The sequence below is a fragment of the Mesoplodon mirus genome (genome assembly GCF_964341445.2).
Source record: "Mesoplodon mirus genome assembly, chromosome: 12".
Taxonomy (NCBI): Eukaryota; Metazoa; Chordata; class Mammalia; order Artiodactyla; family Ziphiidae; genus Mesoplodon; species Mesoplodon mirus.
In genome coordinates this window covers 106,084,643-106,108,451 of record NC_138988.1, presented here as the reverse complement: position 1 = coordinate 106,108,451, position 23,809 = coordinate 106,084,643, and the positions used below count along the sequence as shown (strand labels likewise).

Here is a 23,809-nt window from a genome sequence, read left to right as displayed (position 1 = left end):
AAGCCGCAACGAAGGAGCCCACCTGCCACAACTAAGACCCGGTACAACTAAATAAATATTAGAAAAAATAAAAGGGGGTAACGTTGGAAACAGAGAAGGGAAAAGCTGTGGTCCTGGCATGAGAGGACATACAGCTGCTCCTGGACCATCACACGTCACATCAGGAGTGGGGGCAGGGGGCCCACAGTCCCGTCAAGAGGGGAGCAGGGGGCCCACAGTCCCATGAGGAGGGGGCAGAGGGCAGTGGCAGGTCTGAAAGAGCAGGCGGCCCCAGGGAGCTCGCGAGACATGATCACAAACTCCGGAGCAACACACGTGCTGGTGTGGTAACAATAAAAACTGAAAAATACAAAAATCAATCATTGACAGCCTCCCTCCAAACAGCTAACCACTGTGCTGAAACTGGTTAGCGCTAAGGGAATGGATTCATTCACCCAGCGTGAATCTGCTGGTTCGACTACATTCCGGACACACGTCGGAGGTGCTTGGGCACTGGGTCCTCCAGGCAGAATGTGCGTAAATCCCCGAAGTGCTAGTTCCCGAGTTTCACCCCAAGGTGCTGGGTGCTCATATTTGTGTCCAAGGGGCAGGGAGAAGTAGTGCCAGGTGCCCATGTGGAAGAGTTGTGTGTTGTAAAAATGATCGCTGTTCTCCGACGGACGCTAACCTGTGAACCATTTCCTTGCTGTCCCTGTTCTGTGATCTTCCTGAAAGGTGAGGGGTGGTGTGCGGGGGTGGGGAGGTGGAGGCAACCAGGGGCACTGGGCTGGGGCCTAGATGCCTCGTGTCCAGGGACTGAGGTCTGAAGGCCACAAGCGTGCAACAGATGAGACCACTGAGGTCTTCTGAGGTCGGAATCTCAATTCCTCCCTCTAAGGAGAGACACAAGGCCAGTGTCACCCTGCTTGTGGCCCTGCTCCCCAGCCCCTGCCCTGAACCTCACAGGGCCCACACTGACACTTTCGGGTGTGTTTCTAAAGCCTGAATGCAGATTTGCCCCTTGGGTCTAACCGCCTGTTGAGTTTCCTGCTTTAAAATGTTGCTCCAAATCCAACTGTAGGAGGATGTAGGCTCTTTCAAACCTGAAGCACAAGAGGCCTGGCACAGTGGAGGCACCAGAGGGTACCCCCCGGCCCGGGGGAAGCTCCGAGAAGAGCTGCAGGCACGTTTTGTCATCCGCGTGGCTGAGGCCTCAGAGGGCAGGCGGGGAAGCTGGGGATGCGTCCGCAGGGACTGTGGTCAGACGCCCGGAGTGGGATCAGGAGTGGATTTTGGTTACAATTTTCAAAGGGTCCACGACACTGACAAAGGGACCATGCTTAGTGAACTTCAGTGATACATGCTCTCTCTCCACTGCATTTATCTGTATGCTTTTAATATTATGAACATTAATGGTTAATGATGACTTTCAAGTTCATCAAGGTGACAGAAGGGACACTCAGTGTAAACTCAGAAGACTCGGGGTCTAAGTCCTGGCTCACCTACATACAAATGATGCGGCCATAAGACAAAAATCAGTTCACCCTCTAGACAACTGCCTACTTTGCACAAGGTAGAGATGACAACATCTGCTTTGCTAACAAAGCTGTTATGAAAATGTGATGTGTGTTTATTCCCTTATTCTTCAAACATGTGCTGGGCACGGCCAGTGGGGTGCGCCCCCGTGAGCCAAACAGGCGAGACCGTCCCTCCCCACCGAAGAGCACGCACACACCCTGGGGTCAGGACTCCAGAGAAGCCCACCTATTTCAGGTGCCATTTCTTAAGACATAAATAAAAAGTCAGCTAGAAGCCATAACCACTAGGAAATATACACTGATTTCTCTTTCTGAAACACACGGTGCAGAATCTGGACAATGCATCTGGTCTCGCCTTGAAGAAAACAAAGACAGTCTTTCTGAAACAATTTTTCAGGATCCATTTGAAAAATACAACTTGAATAAAGAAGGTATAGCAGGACAGAAAATTGCTGAGGCTAAATACGTTTTCCTAGCTACATCCTAAAGCAAAAAGCTTGCTCCAGGGGGCTTCCCTGGTGGCGCAGTGGTTGAGAGTCCGCCTGCCGATGGAGGGGACACGGGTTCGTGCCCCGGTCCAGGAGGATCCCACATGCCGCGGAGCGGCTGGGCCCGTGAGCCATGGCCGCTGGGCCTGCACGTCCGGAGCCTGTGCTCTGCAGCCGGAGAGGCCACAACAGTGAGAGGCCCGCGTACCGCAAAAAAAAAAAAAAAGCTTGCTCCAAATGACAGAGCATTCAACACTCACTCAACGCTCACTGTGCCAGATACCTAGGAAGACGCTCGGCTTATCAGAACGTATGAACACTCGGCAGATGTGCTGGCTTCAGCTTCGGCTTCAACAGCAGCGGGTCGTAAGTGCTGACCTGACGGGACTAGCTGGCAACGTGAGCATGTGCACAGGAAGAATAAAGCAAACGGACGAGAGCTACTTTACTGTGATGCAGTAGTTAAGTGTTTGTAGAAAGGTTCCTCCCCCACAGCTTCCCATGTTATAGACACAGAATGAGAGCAGCTTCTAAGTATTTACAATATTATCTCCTCAATGCTCTGAACGTGAAATTAGAATGTGTCATGCTATTTGACCAAAAAAGTGCCCCCAACCACGCAGCATCAGTCCAGGCCGTCACTGAGCAGTTCACCCAGTGGCCCAGGTGGGAACTCTCCACGGAGAAGGCAGAGCCCAGCCCTTCTGGGCAAGAGCCTCTGGGCCCCTCGCAGGGTGGGCTTCTCGTAAGGGGGCCTGGACCTCAGAACATCTTTGCCAACTATGGTCTTGTTTTTCATAAAACAAAGTGGAAAAGAAGTCTCTTTTCTTGCTCTATTTGTCAGTTACTTGTTTTAATCAAATAGGGAGGACACTTAATTTTGGAATAACTAGTAAAATTTTTATTGAGTGCCTATTACTATTACATGCCAGACTCTATTCCATGTGCTGGGGACACGGAGTGACCTCAAGAACAAACCCACAAAAAACAAAGGCCCCCTCCTCACAGGGCTTACACACCACTGGGGACACAGCCAGATTGGAAAACATGGCCACCTTCCACAGGAGAGAGCCTCACTTCATCTCTGAAACAGCCCCCAAGAAAGCAAGTGCCTGAAACAAAACTGTTTGGCAGCAATAAGACAGAGCGCTTCTGCTTGATGAGAACCCTCCGCACTGCGTGTGGAGAAATGCTCCCAGACAGGTGGAAAGGAAGCAGCGCTCCTATGTGCCAATCCCAGCTGCACCCTGCAACAGGTGATGCACACGGGGGCATGCAATGACGTGGATTTAAACCCTGGCTGGAAAACCAGTTAATTCACTGAAACTTCAGGTTTTCCTTGAAGTATGGGAAAATGCTCATTCAATTAAAAAGTGTTACACAGGCAGATTTGAGTCTTCTTATAAGTGTGGCAAACTGCTAGGCAGACCCCTCTAGAGAATGTCCACATTAAAGAACAGAACAGTGAACAATTTTGAATTGATCAAGCCTACATTCTTAATTTAATTTGAAAAAATTAATTGCTCATTGTAAGGAATTAAGATACAGAAATGTAAGTTTCCTAATAACATACAAGTCCAATTAGCTTTCCCTTTATCCTTCTCCCTAGTTTGGTGTGTATTCTTCCAGATGTTTTCCAACGAATATAAATTTTTTCCATAAAAAATGAGATTACAGTACACATTCTTTTCTTGAAACTTGCTTGCTTCCTTCCATGATGCACCACACACACTCTTCCATGCCAGCGTGCACACACACTGACCTTATAGTTTTCAATGGCTGCCTGGTATTCTACAGCACAGATCTGCCATAAGGTATTTATCTTCTTATTTATTCTGATTTATTTGTTTTATTTTTCACTTTATTTATTCATAACTTACTCTCCTACTACTCGACAGTCCTGCTGCCTTTCAGTATCGACCGTCATAAATAACGACACAACCACATCAGACCTTGTATTCTCGTAGAATAACTGACTTAAGACACCTTGTTAGAAGTGGAACTGCTGAGTCAAAGGCTTTGGGTTTTGACTGGTTCTGCCAACCTGTCATTGAAAAGGCTATTCCAGATTAAACCCCTGCTTCTTCATGCCTTTTTACTTTCTTAACTTGGATTCTCTAATTACTGTAATTAATAATAACCATAACACATGCTCCTCAACTATGATGATGACAAAACTTTCCATTAAAACACTAGAAGAAAAATACAAGCGAAATGCAAAGGTCAAAGGAAATTTACTGTGTTGCACAAGACTTATACTCAATCTGACTGTATAAAGAGTATCTGAGAAAGAGCTGGACAGAAAGACAGTGCGTGTACAGAAAACATGGGTACCCCCCTGACCTGTACCAGGAACACAAGCTTTCCTCTGAAGCATTTCCTGTCACATCCTCCAAACACAGACTGGTCTCAAGGTGCCCCGCCTCCTGTTGTTTTGAAACACGATACTCAGTCAGTAATAAAAGCAATCTAACTCTGGAAACTCTGGAGATACTACCTACTTTATAAACCACATTTCCTGTTTTTAACCCTTATGCCCTAAATCAGTTACCAGTCCTAGTCTACAGATAAAAATAGATTGAAAAATACTATAAATATCCCACAGTGTACTTTTTTTTGGTCAAACTGAAACACTACATGAAAGAACTTTGGGGTATTTTTTTTTCAAGTAAATTATCTATGCAATTACAGTGTGAAGATACATTATTGAAATTACTACCTATTAAAAAAAAAGGCAAGCAGAACGGTATCAATACTGTTGGACAGGTTAAAAAGGCCTGAACATTCTGCAACAAAATCAGCTTTTGTTGGAACAGAGAATGGGCTTTTAGGTCCAAGTCTTTATGTTTTAGTTTGCGCTTTCTTAAATTAATGACCTTTTCTAAATTGATAAATGTCTTCTGAAATGTAGAGGATTTTTAAATGAATACCTGGGGTGGAAAGGACACCCTTCACGTGTAGTATATGAATGAATGACATGGCCTCTACAGTTTTCTGTTTTCTTTCTCAGAATCCTTTTTTTTTTTTGCTTTAATTAATATATCTCCTAGCTTTTAAATATGAATAAGAAAACTTTTCCCTATGAAGACAAAACAAAATATCACCAGCAGTGAAAATAACAGTAAAATTATTTCATGGCTTATTTTTTCCATTTGTAAGAAAGGATTTATATTCGTAAGAGTTTAGCCTTCATAAACTTCAGAGACAAGGAGCTTTGAAGAGTCCAGTATGGGTAAGGGAATCACAACCTCTCCCACTTCAAAGTTAAAGTCTGATGTGTAAAACTACATGAATTATGTGGTCTATGAATTATACTAACCTAAAATATTACAGAATACTTTATACATTTAGCATGAAATACCAGTTTCAACATTGATACACTGAATTTTAGACTTAAAGATATAAAAATTTGATTTAACGTTAACATAAATCAAATTCCTTTGTTTCAATTTCTTTTGGCAGAGAAAAATTGTTTTCATTAGAAGGCAACTTCAGTTAGAAAAGTGAAAGTGACAAGAAAGTAGAACTCATTCTACGTATGCAAATGTGTTTCACACTGTGAGGTGTTACAGTTGTATATAATACTTCATAAAGGTCTGTAGTACTGACAGCTTCAAATTTCAAAATCTCTAGGAGTATTTTTTTTTCCCCAAGAATGACTTCAATGGAATCAAACTTAATAAATGCTTATGAGAGAAGCCAGGCCAAAGAACGTGGCTCTGGAGCCTGACAGCTTGGTTCAGGACTGCGGCCCCACTACTTAGCCCGTGGCCGTGGATGGACACGCGTGGCCGCTGCAGGTGGCTTGGCCCCCAGCAGCCCCGCCGCTGGCGCTGGAGCCATCAAGGCGGAGCAGAGCAGAGTCCCGGTCTCAGCACCGGGCTCCACCCACCGTGTGAGAAGTGAAATCCAAGTAGGGCAAGTCTCTGCCATTGAACCAAAGAAAAGACCTTGGAGTCAAAGACGGTGGAGCTGGAATAGAGGGGAAGGCAGAAAAAACAGGAAAGCCAAGACTTCACTTGGATTTTAGTCTTCATTGACACAATAATGGGTCTTTTAAGTCAGCATTTGGAGAAGCCTAATTGTGAGGGAGGGACCCACAGGCCTGGCCCGCACCTACGGAACGATGGAGACCCAGCGGGGGGGGCAGCAGGTGGAGGCCAGAGACGTCAGTTTGCACCCCTGGGCGAGCCCGGCTCCCAGACTCCCGCAGGGATGCCTGCAAAGCCACAGGGGGTTCCCTTCATGGACAGGATGTTGCTTCTCTGACTCTAGAGCAAAACCTTCACTCCAACATCTCAGATCCATATCATTTTTTCTCTTGAAAACTTTACTGACAATTACTCAGCTGCTCTTCCATCTTCACTGCCAAAGCTGCTGTTACCACTCTACTGAATTCGCTGCTTAGGGCCCGGTACCAGGTTTGTGCAGATTCCTCATCCCAAAACGAATGCAACCCTTTATCCTTCCCAGTACCTTCATCATTCAGGACTTTAAACCTCACGAGTCTGCCATGCTTTGAGATGACCCCGAATCAGCCACTGCCGGTCCAGGGAAAGGCAGGCCGGACATGCCCCGGCCTCCTGCCAGCCTCTGCCCGTCTCTGCAGCTGGGGAGCCCGGGAGGCTGGGGTTGGTGGGCCGCGCTCGGCAGAGAGGAAGATGCACCTCAGACAAAGGAAGGCGGAAAGCGCTTTCTAATCCAACTATTTACAAACGGTAGGACATACAAAGTTACACGGTACTGTCGCCCCTCTGGTCTGACCCATTTCCTCACCCCCCGCACCTCTCCAGTCAGAAGACAAAGTTAGACTCTGGAGACAGAACTGGGCTGAAGACACAGCTGTACTGCTCTGAACAAGCCACAGACTTTTCTTACTCTCCAAGTTTAAAAAGTCTGCCCGATAGGGAAAATAGTGTCTTACGCCAATGGGGTTGTGGGGAGGGGGTTCACTCAGGCGTCTCCGCTCTCGGAGGCCTCCCTCAGCACAGGGCAGGGAGAGCAGGAAGCACGCGGCCCTCGGGCCCCGGCCTCCACGCGGCACGCCTGTCCCCCGCGGGCAGTGCAGGACCACCCCTCCCGCTGAGGAAAAGGGGACTCTGATGAACAGTCCATCACAGTCAATTTTTTTAAGCTTTACATTTAACCACACAAAAAGCATTTCTGAATTGAAATCAACGATTTAAAGGTCTGAGTCTGAGCTGGCTTTCAGAGCTGAGAAAGTACAAAGCGCCGCACAAAGATGTGAGTTTGGAAGAGGTGTCAAGTGGCCATACTTGCTAATCGTGACGTTCTGCTGTCAAGGTTTTTAAGTCTGCAAACAGGAGTTTTCTCCTCTTTTCAAAGTAAGTAGAACTCACACGTAGGGAAGCATGTAACTCCTGTGTACAACGTGATGCTGCGCATGCTCCGCACACACAGGTAACCAGCATCCCGAGGGAGATGCAGCAGGCCCTCCTGCGCCCCGCCCGTCGCACCCATCCCCGGCAGCTCGCCACTACCTGACCTCCACCTCCCCTGGGCAAGGTGCTGGCTTTCACGCAGGCAGAGGGATGAACTTCCACAGGAGGAGCACAGTTTGCGGCTCCCCTCAAGGTTACGGCCTGGTTTCGTGTGGGAGGGTCTCCCTGCCACACAGACCTTGACTGGACGAGCACATCACGCTCACGCACCCACCCCACTGCTGGCGGGCGGGCGGGCTCTGGAGCTGCTTCCAGCCTTCGGCTACCTCAGGCAGAGCTGTACTAGAGGCTGCTGTCTGCAGAAACACCCACCCCGGCGCCCTGGGATGGGGCTGGGTCCCTGCCAAGGTGCTTGGTTGCCCCCGTGGCTCCGCCAGTCTTCTCGCGCGGAGAGGAGAGCAGGGCCCTGAGCGCCACCACACACCCCGCTGTCCACAGCAGTTTAAGTGCCACCTTGCTGGACGGTGGCCCTCGTATCCTAAAGCAGCACGTGCTCTAGTTTAAAGAAAGGGCTTCCACGCCTATTTTCCTTAGCATAAGATGAAAAAGCCACAGCACAAAGGAAAAAAAGAGAGAAAAGTCCAAGAATATACACCATTTTTTCTTTTCATTAATACAACCCGACCGTGCAGCGCAGGCATGTTCATTCCTTTGACTTCCATCACATCTAAAGTCTCTGAAGGTGTCTTTGTGATTTCATAAGGCCTATCATCACACTCCTTCAGTACGCAAACCTGCTCAGACTGACACGCATTCCACGTGTAATCTTGAAGTTCTTATTACCATAATCAGAGGCTGTCACACCATTTGCAATCAGAAATGACAGCAACTGCAAAAATGAAAAGTGAGTTTTCAAATACATCATGTTCACGAATTTACCTTGGTTGTCACTCAAACAGTTTATTAGTATGAGATATTAACAGAAAATTTAAGTAAATTGATCCAAAAGAAAACTCACATCCCAAGTAAACTTCCTGCACAATGTGAAGATTTTATTTGCGTCACCTTTCACTTGCTCCTAGGGACAGGAACTGCTTTGCTGATGTCTTCCTCCCGTCACCTAACACCTAGCCTCAAACCGTCCCACTGTTGGCCTGTTTACCTGGTGGAGAGATGGGGGGTTTGCCCGATTAATCCCCTCACTGATAAACGAGACAGAGAGACAAGTCCCAGTTTTGTCAACCAAGAGTCCTCGGCTTTAGGGGAGGGAAGCAGGTCTCTGAGCCCCTCCAGGCCTGTGGGTCTCCTTTCTACTGTGGGCTCCCAGGAAACATTTGAGACGTTATTGTTTTAAAAACACACACTTACGGGCTTCCCTGGTGGCGCAGTGGTTGGGAGTCCACCTGCCGATGCAGGGGACGCGGGTTCGTGCCCCAGTCTGGGAGGGTCCCGCGTGCCGCGGAGCGGCTGGGCCCGTGAGCCATGGCCGCTGAGCCTGCGCGTCCGGAGCCTGTGCTCCGCAACGGGAGAGGCCACAGCAGTGAGAGGCCCGCGTACCGCAAAAAAAAAAAAAACACACACTCACAAGTTTCCCACCGGAATGTGCAGAATAAACAGCCATCAAAATGGCTGATTGTTAAGCTGCACTCCAAGTGGTTACGGGCGGTTGGCCTCTGCTGCTTGTTACTAAGGGAAGATGGTTACGGACGTTTTTGCCTGGTGTTGGGAGAGACACAGACAGAGACGGCATTTCTAGCCCTGGATGGACAGGCTAGAGGAAGTGAGGCGTCCCAAGGCTGCTCTATGGTTTAGTTTTCTCACCGAGCCCAAAAGGTGTGCATCCTCCTCTCTTGGACGAGAGCAAGCTTGGCAGGTTCTGGGTGCGCGGTACGGTCAGGCCGTGATGCTCCCCGGGCGCACAGGACCTGGGCCAGGCCGTGAGGGTCAGTCTGGTGGAGGAGTCCCTTAGATTCTGTTAACCACTGACTAATACATCAAAGCACTTTTGTGTTAAGAAGTCGAAATACAACATTTGGAATCATATGAACCTCAGCTTTCTATTGTGATAAATAATGTTTTAAGTAAATGGGAAAGTGAACACTTGCCACCATTTTCAGGTTAAAGCAACAGTTTGGAGTTGTCTGCTCACTGCACCCCATCCATCCAAACACTGAGACTACTACAGCACTCCACTAAAACCCGCAGCTAACGCCGAGAGCAGAGGCATTAAAGTTAATCAGTGTTCTGCAGCCATCTCCTTTATCAGAACTAGGGGAATATGAGCCATGGCTTTGGTTCTGTGGAGATTAACGTAGCTACAACATCTAGGCTAAACTCACGAAAATGACGGCCCAATGCCCTGTCGGTCGAGCTGTCAGTGCCCCCAGCGTGGTGCCGGTGTGCTTGCTGGCTGGGCTGTGGCCAAACAGAGGGGCCGGCCCAGCTGTCAGCTCCCTGTGCCCGGGCACTGGGCCTTCACTGGCTCTCAGGTCATGCCCCGAGTCGGAGACCAGAACAAAGGCAGACCCTCCAGCGCCCTTTAAAACTCCTCACACAGGACTGTCTGAAGACAAATACTTGTAAGTTCAGAGTGAGCATTAACCTCCACGGCAGCCAAGGTCACAGGGAATAAAATAGCTGGGATGAAGAAAGCAACGCCAAAATGGTAGGATACATATGAGTATCCGTTACCTTGCTGTTTCCCACAGCACACACAGTTGTGAAGTGTGTAAACGAGTTTTAGAAGAAGACTCTTAGGTCATAATCAGACAAAATCAGGTGAAGTGAGGAAAAAAAATCCCTAACACTGTCCATAGGACATATACTCGTCATTACAGAATATCCATGCAGCTTTCCTAAGGCCTCACTGGCCAGAGGGGACACAGCCCGTCATGAGCCAACGGGCAGGAATGTGACGTTAAGCAACAGGCCAGCTGGTGCGACCTGAAGGGAAGCGATGGTACCACTGGGACACAGAGCCACCAGGTAACGTGGTGCCTGTCCAATCATGGACAAGCAACGGACTTTTGGGTGCGATTTAACGAGAGTGAGAGGGATTACAAAAAAGCCAGGGGGCCCCTAGGAAGGACAGAGACACAATGTGGAAAGAGCAGAACAAAGTTAAGAGAGAGGAAGTTTTTCTGTATTTCATATCATTTCATTGCCATCCAACGGCTGGTTCCACGTCTGGGAGGAGAAGGCACACACTGGGTGGGACAACTGGACCACAGAAAGCAGGGAAGACCCGGGGCCCATGGTGGGGGGCACTCCCAGCCAGAGAGGGAACAGCTTGATTATTAAAACAACAGTGACTATGACAATGAATTGAAACTCATGAAATATGCTCAAGGTATGAATTAATGAAGATAATTAAAAATACACCTTGTTCATCACTTTTAATAAAAAAAACCACAAGGGAACCAACTTATTCTGAAAACTCTAAATAAAGAGAAAAATCAAACATTTATCCTGCCTTTCCTGTATGAACTGTACTTCAGAGTAACTAAAGAGTTGATGAAAATTTTTTTTTAATTTTGTGCTCCAGCTACCAATCATTAGTTTGCAATCTCTAAGGAAACAACAGATCATGGCAACAATTACCCATGGTGCTAAAACCATTAGATGACAAGTTTATGACAAAATTTTAAAGGGTGGAACAAGCTGATAACACTTGAATCCAGTTTTCAATCTTAATATCAGAAACAGGGAGACAATCAAATGAACTGCTGGTGGCAGAAAACAAAATTGAACCTGAAACTGATGAAGCTTCTTTATTAACCACAAGTTCATAGGAAACACAAGGGACAGAGGAACATGTGAAATGACACCATGAGGAAACAATAAGAAAAATCCAGAAAGTGAGAATATCTATAGAACCACCTGATTTAGCCAACAAATAAGCTGAAGAGGGGGCCCTAGAGAAGGAAAAAAGAAAAAAACTTAAGAGACACAGCAAGTAAAAGCAACACATAGACCTTGACAGAATCCTGATCTGAGCAAACTATCTAAAATAAAGCTCTTATTAGAATTCTGGACACTGACTGGATATTTGCTAAAATTAATGAATTATTATTTTTTCCAGATCTGATAATGGTACTGAGGTTATGTTTTTAAAGAAATCAGTCCTTATCTGATCTGTGTGTAGATGAAATGATCCTTCATCTGGAGGACGGGGCAGAAGACTGGCCCTGCAGAAGCTGCCACGAGGTCAGGAGCTGCACTTCCCTGCTCTATTGTGATAAATGTCTAGGAATGTCCAAAATAAGTTTAAACAATGGCCTTTGCAAAACAGCACGTTAGTTTACCCTGGTGCCAAACAGCTATCAGTTTAAGACACAATAAAATAAATACTTCAACAGATAAAACATGCAATGAAGAAAGTATGTAGGGCCACAGGTCCTCTCAAGGTTAATACATTTCACACTGAATACCATCAGAGCCAACATTTAGCTTTACTGAAAAATGCAGACAAACTGTAACCAAATGTCCGAAGCATTGTATAAACGGTTTCACAGCACTGACAATGATGCATGAAACTGCTTATAAAAAAGGAGAAAATGGCTGGGAAAAAAGTGAAGTTAAATGATGAAAGTGTGATTTAAAAAAAGATGACTGACTAGGACCATCCTCCTTTGAAAAATGTAAAATTGCTTTTCTCTCATAAATAGATGAAATACAAGTTTATTAATAACTACCTGACAGTATGCTTTAAATGAAATTAAGAAAAACAGTCCAAGGAATTGATAAAACTACTCCTTCTGAGAAGTTCAGTACCGGGAAAGACTACTGACTTGGATGTCTCTCTTCAAAGGTGGAGTTCACGTGACTGGCATCTGTTTCGATCAGAAGCAGATGTGATAGTGTGCCAAAGTACCCCATGACAAGGGCGCAGGAAACCTGTCGAAGACAGGCACGAGAGGACAGCCGTGTCACTGGGTGTTACCACCTGTGTTCCACATTCGAGAAGAGATTTCTAGAGTGTCCAACAAACGGCACCAAGAATGTGACGCTTGTAAAGGCGCCCTCAGAATTCTGCACGCCTCAGTCTTCAGAATAGTTCTGGAAAGGTGAAATGACATTCAGAGGCCTTTGGTGTTAGGATTTTCTCATTTTATACATAGATATAAAATTTTATAATATTCTAATTATTTCTAAATGGGTAGTCCACATGTTATTTTTAGTAACCGTTTTCTTATGTAATCAACCAAAGTTCTCTTCTTCAACGTTAGCTGAATTAAGAGACAATTCAATCTGACATTCTGTTGAAAATACCTACCAGGGTAAAAACTGAACTGTAAATTAGTATTTTACTTGCTTGAGTAATTTCCGCCAAGGTGTTTCTCATTCACCAACCGATGGACCAAGTCTGTCAGGGAAGGATCTCCCAGTGCTGGGCACCACCGAGGGCTGCGGGCATGGAGCGGGGGTGGCTTGGGGGCCTGGAGACAGTGGGGTGGGACTGAAGGGGAGCGTGGGAGGGGGCGAGGCCCTGAGGGCTGGGCCCCCCCGCCCAGAAACCAGAGGCAGGCTGTGGGCTGCGGAGGGAAAGACGTCTTTGAGTCCCCTCCTTTTCTACAGACCGTCTCTGTAACTGACCCTTGAACTGCTGGCCGCAGTATTTTATTTGCAATAGGAATTAATATTTAGATTCTGAAGTAATTCTGCTTCCTTGTTTATAAGTGGAACAGAACAATTTTGTTTGCTGAAATCAGCCCCTATCTCTTGTCCGCACACCCAGAGCCAGCCACCTCTTGCTGGAAGTTCACGTCTGGTGCTTTAAAGGAGAACGGTGTCTCCCCGCCCTTCTGGTTTGAGTGGGGCTTCCCAGAGGGAGGGACAGCCTTCGTCCACCTTTGGCGGGGTCAGCAGTGCATGGGGGTTTGTCCCCTGCTTCTTCGCTACCCCTGCCCCTGGGAGGTGGCAAGCAGGCAGAGGGGCTGCTTCTCGGAGGGGCTGGGCTCTCACTCTGACCCTCCGGCACCGGCCTTCTCACTTGCTGACTCTTGCGTCTTATTCTTCAGTCGGTTCGAAATTTGCACAGAGAAGAAGACGGTTATTCATCGGGACTCCCCAGGCCCCAAGATCCAGACGGTGTTTCTCCTTCTTTCCCTCTGTGGAGGCGGAGGCAGCGATGGGGCCGGAGTCCCTTCTTTCCCCTCCTCCCTGATACCGGACACGACGACTCAACTGTCAGGAGGATCCAGAAAGCAGGGTCGCAACAGCCGTGTTCCAGCATTTAGCAAACTCCCCAAGAACTTTCAGAAAAAGATTCTCCCTAGGCGTGGTTACAGTTTAACAACTAATGAGATGAATGTTTAAATGGAGGTGCTGATCTGATGAGATGAGTGGCAGGCAGCCTGGCCACTACCTCAGAGTTCTTCATGCTAACTAAGTGCCATTAGTTAGAGGTAAGTGCAGTTAGCGCGCTCAAATACAAGGATCCAGTTAAAATCCCAAGAGTATTAGGAGAAAAGTGTTGGGGGAAGAAAACATAGAATAACCAATCAAGATACTCTTCGCGTGGCAGTGGAAATATATTTTATATTTATTTTATTATTATTATTATTATTTTATTTATTATTTATTTTATATTTATATATTATATTTAGGTAACTGCAAAGAACGATGATAACTTAAATAAGAGATGATCAGACGGTCAACGAACAGCACAGAAGTTATTTTTCACATTCCCTCCTCCCCCAATAACGCACTGGCTTTTAACTTTAAAGGATTAAAAAAATACCTCAAGGGCTCCAAGATGATATAATTTAAAAAAATAAATGGATATAAAAATCACAAGAGAACGACGGATCTATTTTAGTTTTTTTGCCACCTCATGCTGTGATCTTTTTCACCAAAACACCTGCCCTCACACATACCGCCAACCACCCCATAACAAACAGAGAAGCACACAGCACAGGTACAGACGCCAAGGTTACGACGTGGTCTCGGGATCTGCCCTGGCAGTGCTGGTGCCAGGGCTCCCCCACGGGGGGGGGCGGGCAGTGCTGGTCCCTCCTGAGTCCCGCCCTGCTCTCCTTGGTGCCACTGGGAGCAGGCCACATGACTCGAGGGGGGACACGGGTGCATCCCAACTCCCCCGGGTCAGAGCCACCATCTCACCTCACACGCAGCACCACCCTCAGCTTCTCTACCACATTTTAACCTTGGAAGCAGGAACAACTCGGGAAACATGTAGAGTGCCTCGGATGTAACAGACTTGATAATACTAGCTGAATTTGTGAATGAAAAGCAAATTCTCTATCTGTCCACGAGAGGAATATTTTATTACAGACTTCGAGTAGTCTCAGTATTCCAAATACTGGATCTCACATACGATTGATGTGGAAATCGTTCTGCTCCGGGTTCCACGCATCCCACACAAGCAGTCGGCTGACCACATGAACACCCGGCACTCCACTCACGCACATCACCGATGACATAAATGTCTTCCCTCCTCCTGATAATGTCAATGACTACAATTAATAAAAAGGCCTTTTGAGTTAAAAAATCAGTTAAGTACTTTACCTTTATAAAAATGGTTAATTTTAAATTCATTTATTAAGTATCTTTAGGAATATATGTAAACTTGAATGCCTTTTAGATAGAACACCAATATTTGAGAAAGTTTTAGGAAAGATTATTTTTCTTATTTAATACGTTTTAAAGATATGAACTTCCACGTGTATTCGTAAATGAAGACTAAGACTATTCTCAATTTAGCTAAAACCTATCAAATGCAAATACTCAGAGCTCTTAATAACTGCAGATAATAATAACGACACAGTCAGTTAAGTGACTCAGAACTAACCAGAATAATCTTTCCTGCCATATATACAAATAAAGAGGTGATAATTTAAATATCCAACTGTCAGATTAAAAAAGCATAGCTATGAGGCTTCCCTGGTGGCGCAGTGGTTGAGAGTCCGCCTGCCGATGCAGGGGACACGGGTTCGTGCCCCAGTCCAGGAAGATCCCACATGCTGCGGAGAGGCTGGGCCCGTGAGCCATGGCCGCTGAGCCTGCGCATCCGGAGCCTGTGCTCCGCAACGGGAGAGGCCACAACAGTGAGAGGCCCGCGTACCGCCAAAAAAAAAAAAAAAAAAAAAAAAAAAGCATAGCTATGGCTTTAACGAATATCTCTTCTTGAATCATGAAATTAATCAACTGGATTTTTTTTAAAAAATCACCACAAACAGTATCAGAAACTAAACTTATTGCTAACTACAGCAATAAACAATCGGTTACCTACGTGATTTGTAAAATTCAGTTTTGGATGAAATTTTGGAGATGAAAATTCTAAGGATAATACTGAAGTTGTTAATTGAAATGATTTTGGAAGACTGAAGTCAAACTATTTTGGCTGTTCACCTTACACGAGGTCTCAAAACTTCAGTCATCTTTAAAGAAACTAAAAATCGCTATATGACTATGCGAGACTGAGGTTCAGTTGGGGATCACGAAGTCAAAGCTACACCAAGAACAGAACTAAATACGGTTTATAAAAGTGAAACCAAAACCAACAATTTCTAAGAGGCTTTGGAACCAGAGAAATGGTAAATGAATGGCTGACAAAGCAGTGGTGTGTGCGTCTGTTCCGGAAGTTTATCTGAAAGACAGAGCCACAGGACTCAATGCCACAAGGCCAGCAGAAGCTTAATTTTGTATAAAAAGTGGCCCCGATAATGATGACATCATCTTGTACACATCATCACTCATGCCGAGGGCTGGGAAGATGGGAAGTGGCAGAGAAAGGACCCCAGGTCCCTTCAAGGCAGGATCTGGATAGTCTGAGTCAGTCACCCACCTGGAGGCAGTGGGACCCAAGACCCTAAGAGCCTGGCACTGCCCGCCCTTCCCACACCCTTGTCCTCACAAGGATTGAGCCAAACACACCTCAACTGTCCCTGAAGAGCACAGCGACGCTGCGCAGAACTGCTCACGTGTCAGGTATCCCTGACGTGCGTGTTTTAATTCAAATGCAATGGCTCAAGATTTAGGGATCGCACAAAGCTTCCACAGGAAGCAAGTGCTAACATGCTCACTTCGGTTAAACAAATATGAACACCCACTGTGTACTATTTATTATTAAAAAGTGAACAAGAAGATTAATGGAAACGAGAACATCGCGATTTACTTTCCTATCGGAAAAACAACTGAGAACAATCACTGTGAACCACAGAGCAAGTACTCAGAAGATAAACTGAGACATGACCCGCACGTTACTGAGGCTGTAACCTGTGAACTCCCAACCTCAGCTCGCAGCACAGGAGCCGCGGGCACAGTGACCGCCCACGTGCAGGACTCAAGAGCAGGCCGGGGGGCGGGGGGCAGGGAAGCCCCCGGAGGAGGCATGGGAAGGGCCCGGAGCAGGACAACAGTGGGCAGCGCCCGGCCCAGAGGGTAGGTCTGAGCCTGAGGCGGGGGGTGGCCTGAGGGTTGAGCAGGGGAGCGGCGGGTGGGCCTGGCAAACAGGTGAGCGGCCGGGAACAGGAAGACAGGTGGGGGCTCAGGCGACACGGGGCATCCTGGTAGGAGCTGAGGGTGGTGGCCACAGAACCAGGGCACAGAGAGGAGCGGGAGCCCCGGCTGACCTGGCTGGTGAGGAGGGTGTGGAATGTCCCGGGGGAGTGCATGTGTCTATGCGGGAGGGAGACCTGAAGCTCAGACCAGAGATCAGGCTGCAGACGTGGACACTGGAGGCACCAGCCACTCCTGCCAGTGGATGAAACCACGCAGAGTCCGAGGAAAGACTAGCAAGCCCAGAGGAAGCCAGCGTCCTGGGGACGCCAGGGTGCAAGGCTAGGCACGGGAAGGAGACTGAGGGCCACCCACCAGCTGTGGGACCACAGGGGCCGCAGGAGGGCCATCTCTCCCAGGGAGAGGGAGCAGCCTGGGAGCACTCCGATCACGGAGCACAAAAGCGAGCATGTCCACGGACCCAGCCACGGCACAGAGGTGGAGTCGCAGGGGTGCCGGAGATGCCGGGAGGACACGAGAGGACATGGGGCCTCACATGGAATCTCTGAGGAACCACCCAGCCGACTTTCTGAAGCTGGGCTATAAAGAGGAGTGTGACGGGGCTGTGAGTACAGTTAGGGGGACCAGAGCTTAGGGTTCAGTGCCTGTTGTCCTAGCCATCCCCCCCCGATCCTCAGGAGATAATAAGTACTTTGTCTGTCTTAGGATAGTTGAAATTTAGAAGATGGTAGTAAGTATTAAGTGATAATCATAGGTGAGGCACAGGTTAGGCACACAAATGACTGAAGCCGTTTGCAAGGAGTTAAAACATTTAGGATGTGCATGTGTGTGCATGTGTACATACGTATGTGCGAGTGTGTGCACACATGTGTGCACGTGTGCAGGGCCTGCTGTATAACGACTCCTTCATTTGTGAACTGGGGATTGGTTAACTGCACAAGAGCTTGGTGCAGCAGGGCCCACGTGAGGTAATTCATACATGTCACAGGGGAAGGAGAGAGGCCCCCAAGGGGAAGCAACAGCCAGGCTGGTCTGCAGAGGCTAGGGGCCAAGCACAGACCACAGCTGACTACTGGGTATTGTTCCCTTGAGGAGAAAATGGAGAGATTTTATTGAAGAACATTCAGCAATCTGACCCTTGGAATTCTGAACCTTTCAGTCACTGCTCTATAAAAAACTTAAATGATGAGAAGTCTGGGAATGTGAAAGGAATCTCCTCACATCTTTGTTTAAAAATTTCCCCAAAACAGGGAAATAAAGAACAGATACAGAAATACATCTATTACGTTCGTGTACTGAAGAGTTACAAGAGAGATTAAAAGGACCCTAAAACAACCTTGCTCACACAGGGGAACTTCCTGGGAAAGCACTTGCGTGGGAGGGGGCCCCGAGCGGAGCAGGCGTGGGCCCGCCGGGAGTGAGGCGGGGGGGGGGGGCAGTGAGGACACGGGCATGGCTCCGTGGGAGCTGCAAGGGGTCCCCAGTTACTGAACAAATCTTCACGAGCAGGCACCACGCACCATGCCGGAGTCTAGACAAGGGAGACACAGAACCCGGGAGGCAAGATCCTCTGTTTGTGAATTTGCAAATTCGTGATAAACTTTTGTGGTGGCACGTCTCACCTGAACTGATAAGGATCTTGTTATCGCTCCTAATCTAATATTCACCGATTTCTCTGCAGGGATCTCTACTGGGGATATAACATAATATGTGGTATGTGCACTATGTTACCTTCCTAAAGTCCAAAGATATTGAAACTCCCAAAGTCATCTAGCCCAAGAGTTTTGAAAAGGACGGTAGATCAAAAGTTCCAGAGGTCTGTTCACGTGGAGTCAGGAACCCGGCTTACACAGAAGGTGCATTTCATCACCCACCTTGGATAACTGACCACTACCCACGACCTCACGGATTTGGCTTTAAGAAGCTCAACCAACACAAAGGAAGGTGCTGGAACCACATGTACAGCCTTCTCCCTCGTAGATAATGATCTTACACATAAAATACACGTAATTCCCACAGGTTAAATCTAAAATGCCATGCCTACTCTCCACTGGCCGTGTCACCTCTGCAAGGTGGATGGCTGGTGTCCTGATATTTAAGTAGAGGCCTGAGGACAAAAGGACGCATGAAGGAGGATTACTGTCTAAGCAAAGGGAAGGACCTGGAGGAGGATGTGGGAAGTCTGGGCCACAAGAGGCCCAGTGTGCTGGAGGCGGATGGAGGGGCCGCAGGGGGCGGGTGCCAGACTCAGCGCTGCCCGCTCTGTGGATTTTATCACGAGTGAGCAGGAAAATGCCATAAAAATTTTAAGCAAGTTACTGGTAGGCTCTGACTTAAACTGTAAAAGGATATATTTGGGATGTGAACTGTAATCCAGTTTGGACACAGAAAAACATGGGTACACAAGAGTAATGGCATTACAGGAAAAAGATTAATTATGGTCAGCTGTAAGCAAAGGCTCGTATGTCTATAGACGGTGATTTCAGGAATTAAATACCTGCAGTCACATAAAATATTACTGATTTAATGATTCTGGCTCTTAGCTTAGAATTTTGGCATCACTGTATCGTTACCCCTAATATGAAAAATAACAATAAAAACCAAAGGTATTAAAGAGTAAACAATGTTATCACCATCTAATAAAAGCAACACATAAGAAAAATGACAGGTGATCACAACGGTTATTGAAAGAATGAAGGTAACAACCTGCCAGCAGGTCACTGGTACAGCTACACTCGCCTCGAAGAACCGACGTCTAATATGAACAGAACCATTTCCATGTCATGCTACATCGACATAACGATGTTAGTAGGTTGCCTGGCTTTATGTATTCTACAGTACTTCATACAAAGAAACAACTATTTGATCAATCAAAAAGTTTATTTCATTCAACAAGCAATAGTTAGTTCTAAAATACATATTATGAAGTGATTTAAGTGATTTTCATTTGATGTCAAAACGATAATACTGGAACTGTCAGTCATCCTTCTCCAGTTGAATTTTCTTTGCTAAATTATTATAATCATCTTACTCCCATACGTTTTCCTTGTATATTTCACCTTTTTGGCATCAGTAATTGGGTCTTCCATAGAAGTGACCAAACGTCTTAAGTAAATTTTTTGATGAAGGTTGCCAAGGTCATTGCATAAAACTGTCACTCACAGTCTATTATTTCTATGCAGTAAAGAAATATCGTAGGAAGCAAGTGTGCGTTACTGAGATGATCACACATTATGAGGTGTAATTAATTATTCTCTGGAATTTAAGAATATCTTTAACCATTTTAAGTACTAATAACCCCAAGCTATCAAAAAATGGGTAAGCTAATAAAAATTTAAATCAACCTCTCAGAGAAAAGCATCTTCAGCCTGTACTGAGAAAAGGAAATCCATATTTACCCCTCTGGATGCACCTAGAGACTTCAGTAACCTCAAACCACCCACCTGTCGGGGGCAGGCAGTCCTTCCAGTCGAAGTAGCCTGCGTAAATTCCAGGTTCTAAGGAGCCAACGATGGGGTCTGCCTTCAATTCAATGTAGTTTTCAAAGAGTCTTTGGTCCAACTCTTTCAGTGAGGCCATGCTAACCTATAAACACAAATAAGAGGAATTATGAGCTGTCTGCTTGAGGGTGAAGAAAAAAGTACAACAATGTAAATAAATACTTCAGTAGATTTTAACAGTTTTTACCAACTTCCTACAAAAAGGCAAGATTTTTATTTTACTTTCAGTAATAAAGACCACTCTAGTGCAGTTGTGTAACAAGATAAGAATTAGTCCTCTGTATAGACCAGGGGCCGTCTTCACAAGAAGGTCAGCCCACATGAACTAGTTCTTGCTGGAAGAGCGGGTCAGTGTCAGCCTTGCGCGTCCATGCCTGGTCTCACCAGCACCCAGGGGCCAAGGACTTGCAGAGGGGGCGGGCTGAGCCCTCAACATGGGAGGAGTGAGAATCTGGGGAATGCAGGGTCGGGGCCGGCAGTAGACTGTACTAGAGGTCGTAGACCATACACTACAGCATGAAAAGATACCAGGAAAAAAGAGCACAACTGTCCTTTCAATGCATACTATAATGCTATCACAGTATATGTATAATTATAGTAATAATGAACACCATGTAACATACTCAGTAAGAGACAGATCATCTCCCTGAAGATAACAGTTAGAACTACAAAGCCTCTGGGAAAAAGAAATTCAGGTCATTGGAGCAGGTAAAGATTTTGACAGGATATGAAAGACACTAAACATTTTTAAAAGTAGATAAACCTCATCAAAATTTAAAATTTCTACTCAAAGAATATATATCTGATAAAGATGTACACAGATTTCTAACATCACTAATAGAAAGGTAAACAACCCAATTAACAAATGAACAAGTGAACTGAACAGGCACTTCTAAAGAAGGTACCTGAATATGAACAGCTAAATGCATAAGAAAGATGCTTAACATCACTGTTTATCAGGGAACGTCAACAAAAGCCAGGAGATGGGCTAAAATAAAACAGAATGTGAAGTGGTAGTGAGCAAGTGGGGCACCCGGACACTCAACACGTTGCTGGCTGAGTGTAAAGGATATCCCCACTTGGGAATACTCAGAGGTTCTATCAACTTATTTCATGACCAGCAATTCCACTTCTAGGTATATATGTAAGATAAGAGAGTACAAATGTCCACAGAGAGACTTTTACAGCAGTGCCCACAGCAACTTTATTCATAAAGACCTAAAACTGGAAACAACCCAAAGCCCATTACCAAGAATGAGTAAGCAAAATGTTACCTAAACTCTGCAATAAAAGAAATAAATTAGTAACAGACACACAATTTGGCTGAAGCTCAGAAATGATTAGGTCTGAGCAAAAGCAGCCAGACACAGAAGACTACAAATTTTATGGTTCCACTTTACATGAAGTTCAAGAAAAGGTGAAACTAACCTGTGCAGACAGAAGTCAGACAGTGGTGAGAGGGGTGCCCATGCAAGTGTCCCACTGCATGGGACGTGGCCCAAGGAGAACATTTTATATTTTGATCTGGGTGGTGGGTACTGTGCAAAAAGTCACCAATCTATATACACTTAAGATTTATATGTTTTACTGTATATAAGGTATATCTCAATTTAAGAAAAAAGGTTGAAAATAAATGTATGCACAGATAGGTACCAAGCAAATGGAACAATGAGAATCAACAATACTCACCTCATAAATTTTTTTGTGAGGATTAGAAATGATAATTTATGAGCCTTGTGTAGCACATTTAAAATACATAATAAATGCTAGCAGCTATGATTATTATTTTTCAAATGCCCTGTTCATACCATCTGAGAAGCACAGATGTCAGCTGAGTTCACCTGACCCTATCTGAAATGCAAGGATGGGGTCTGTCTATCATGAACCCACCACCTGAGAGTGATGGATGAAAGTTACGTGAAAAAAAACTCTGTTAGGAAGGAAACCACAGTCCAGTAGGGCAGACAGACAAGAAAACATACGAAAGACAATGTTCACGGAATGTGGCCGATAAGGAAGCAGAGGGAGCAAGAGAGACCAGGGCACTGCTAAGGGGCTGAAAAGCTTCTCAGGGAAGGTGGGGCCAGACGGCTTCCAGGCCAGCCGTCTCTAATGGAAAAGGGGAAAAAAGGGTGCTAATTCAACAGTTATGTAATTAGAAATAGGTGTTCTCATACAGGTTTGAGCTGTGCAGGTCCACAGATATGTGGATTTTTTTCGGTAGTAAATACTACCGTACTGTACGAACCTGCAGACAGGGAGGGTGGATACAGAGGGCTGACTCTAAGTTACACGACTGGGTGGAGGGTCAGCACCGTAACCCCAGTGCATACGTAGTTCAAGGTCAACTGTAGTTCAACAACCAGTAATAACGTGGAGAAATACGGAGTGTGTTAGGAGGCAGCATTTTAGAGGCTTGTGATGATCTACCAGCTCTCTCTTCGGCAGCAATGTGCAGGTCAAGGTGCTCTGATGTCACACGTGGTCACGGGGGGCACGTCCAGGAACAGAACGCGGATGGCGGATGCCCTGCTTCCCCGGTGTCTACACAAGGGTCTGTAGCTCACTCAAAATAGTTAACAAAACGTAAAATCATCTCATTGTTGTGATTTAATGTTTCCAACTTAAATTTTCTGGTTTACTATTTAAAAAACTTTTTGGAAGGAATACTTCTAAAAAAAATAAGTTTCTGAGAAAGAAAAAAATAGCAGGAAAAAAGCCCTGTTATTTTCATTTCAAAGATGACAGAAAGAGTGCATTTAACTGAGCCAGCTCTACAGAAATAAACTCGTCAAACTATAATCAGAATCTCTAGGCAAGTGAATCTGGATTACTAGTTTCAGTCAAATTAATATATTTTAAATTCTTTACAAACAGATGGCGGGACAGTGAACTGACATTCCTTCACGTTACTGAACCATAACTTGTCAAATGTGGACAAAATAAATGCCAAGTAAATAGTTAATTTTAAAAAATAAACCTTTAATCCCTAGTAGAGGTGGCACTATTAAAACAAAAAAGCAAGCTGTGATAAAGCAGGACATCCTGTCACTCTGACACAGAAGGACCACCTGGACGTGCTGTCGGGAGCCATTTCTCCTCATCTTCCCTCTGCCGTGGTTCTAACCTGTGACTGATTATGATCTATATATTCTCCAACTGTTCGTTTTCTGTGAATTTTTTATAATCAAGTTAACCAGCTCACATTCCATTAATCAGGCTTCACCCGACTGCAAAAGTCCCTCTCCGTTTACTTGACTAGAGCCTGCAGCTGACTTGGCCACCTACACAGAACCATCTGAGGGCCACTGGAAAGCACTTTACCACCACCATCTCCTACACTGGTATAATGTTTCAAATTGTACTATTCCAGAGTAACTTAATTGTTTTCCCTGACTTAGTAACAAAAACCAAAAAGAGTT

The 23,809-nt window shown here is 45.8% G+C and overlaps 1 protein-coding gene across 6 annotated transcripts in view; it reads right to left on the bottom strand.

The window, feature by feature from the left end:
- Positions 1 to 23,809, bottom strand: part of EXOC2 (exocyst complex component 2) — a 154,480-nt gene that overhangs the window by 15,600 nt on the left and 115,071 nt on the right. For all 6 annotated transcript variants that reach the window (XM_082639777.1, XM_082639780.1, XM_082639778.1 and 3 more), the window contains exon 23: positions 20,331 to 20,472. In XM_082639777.1, the coding sequence (XP_082495903.1) occupies positions 20,331 to 20,472 (142 nt within the window). The remainder of the gene's footprint in view (positions 1 to 20,330; positions 20,473 to 23,809) is intronic.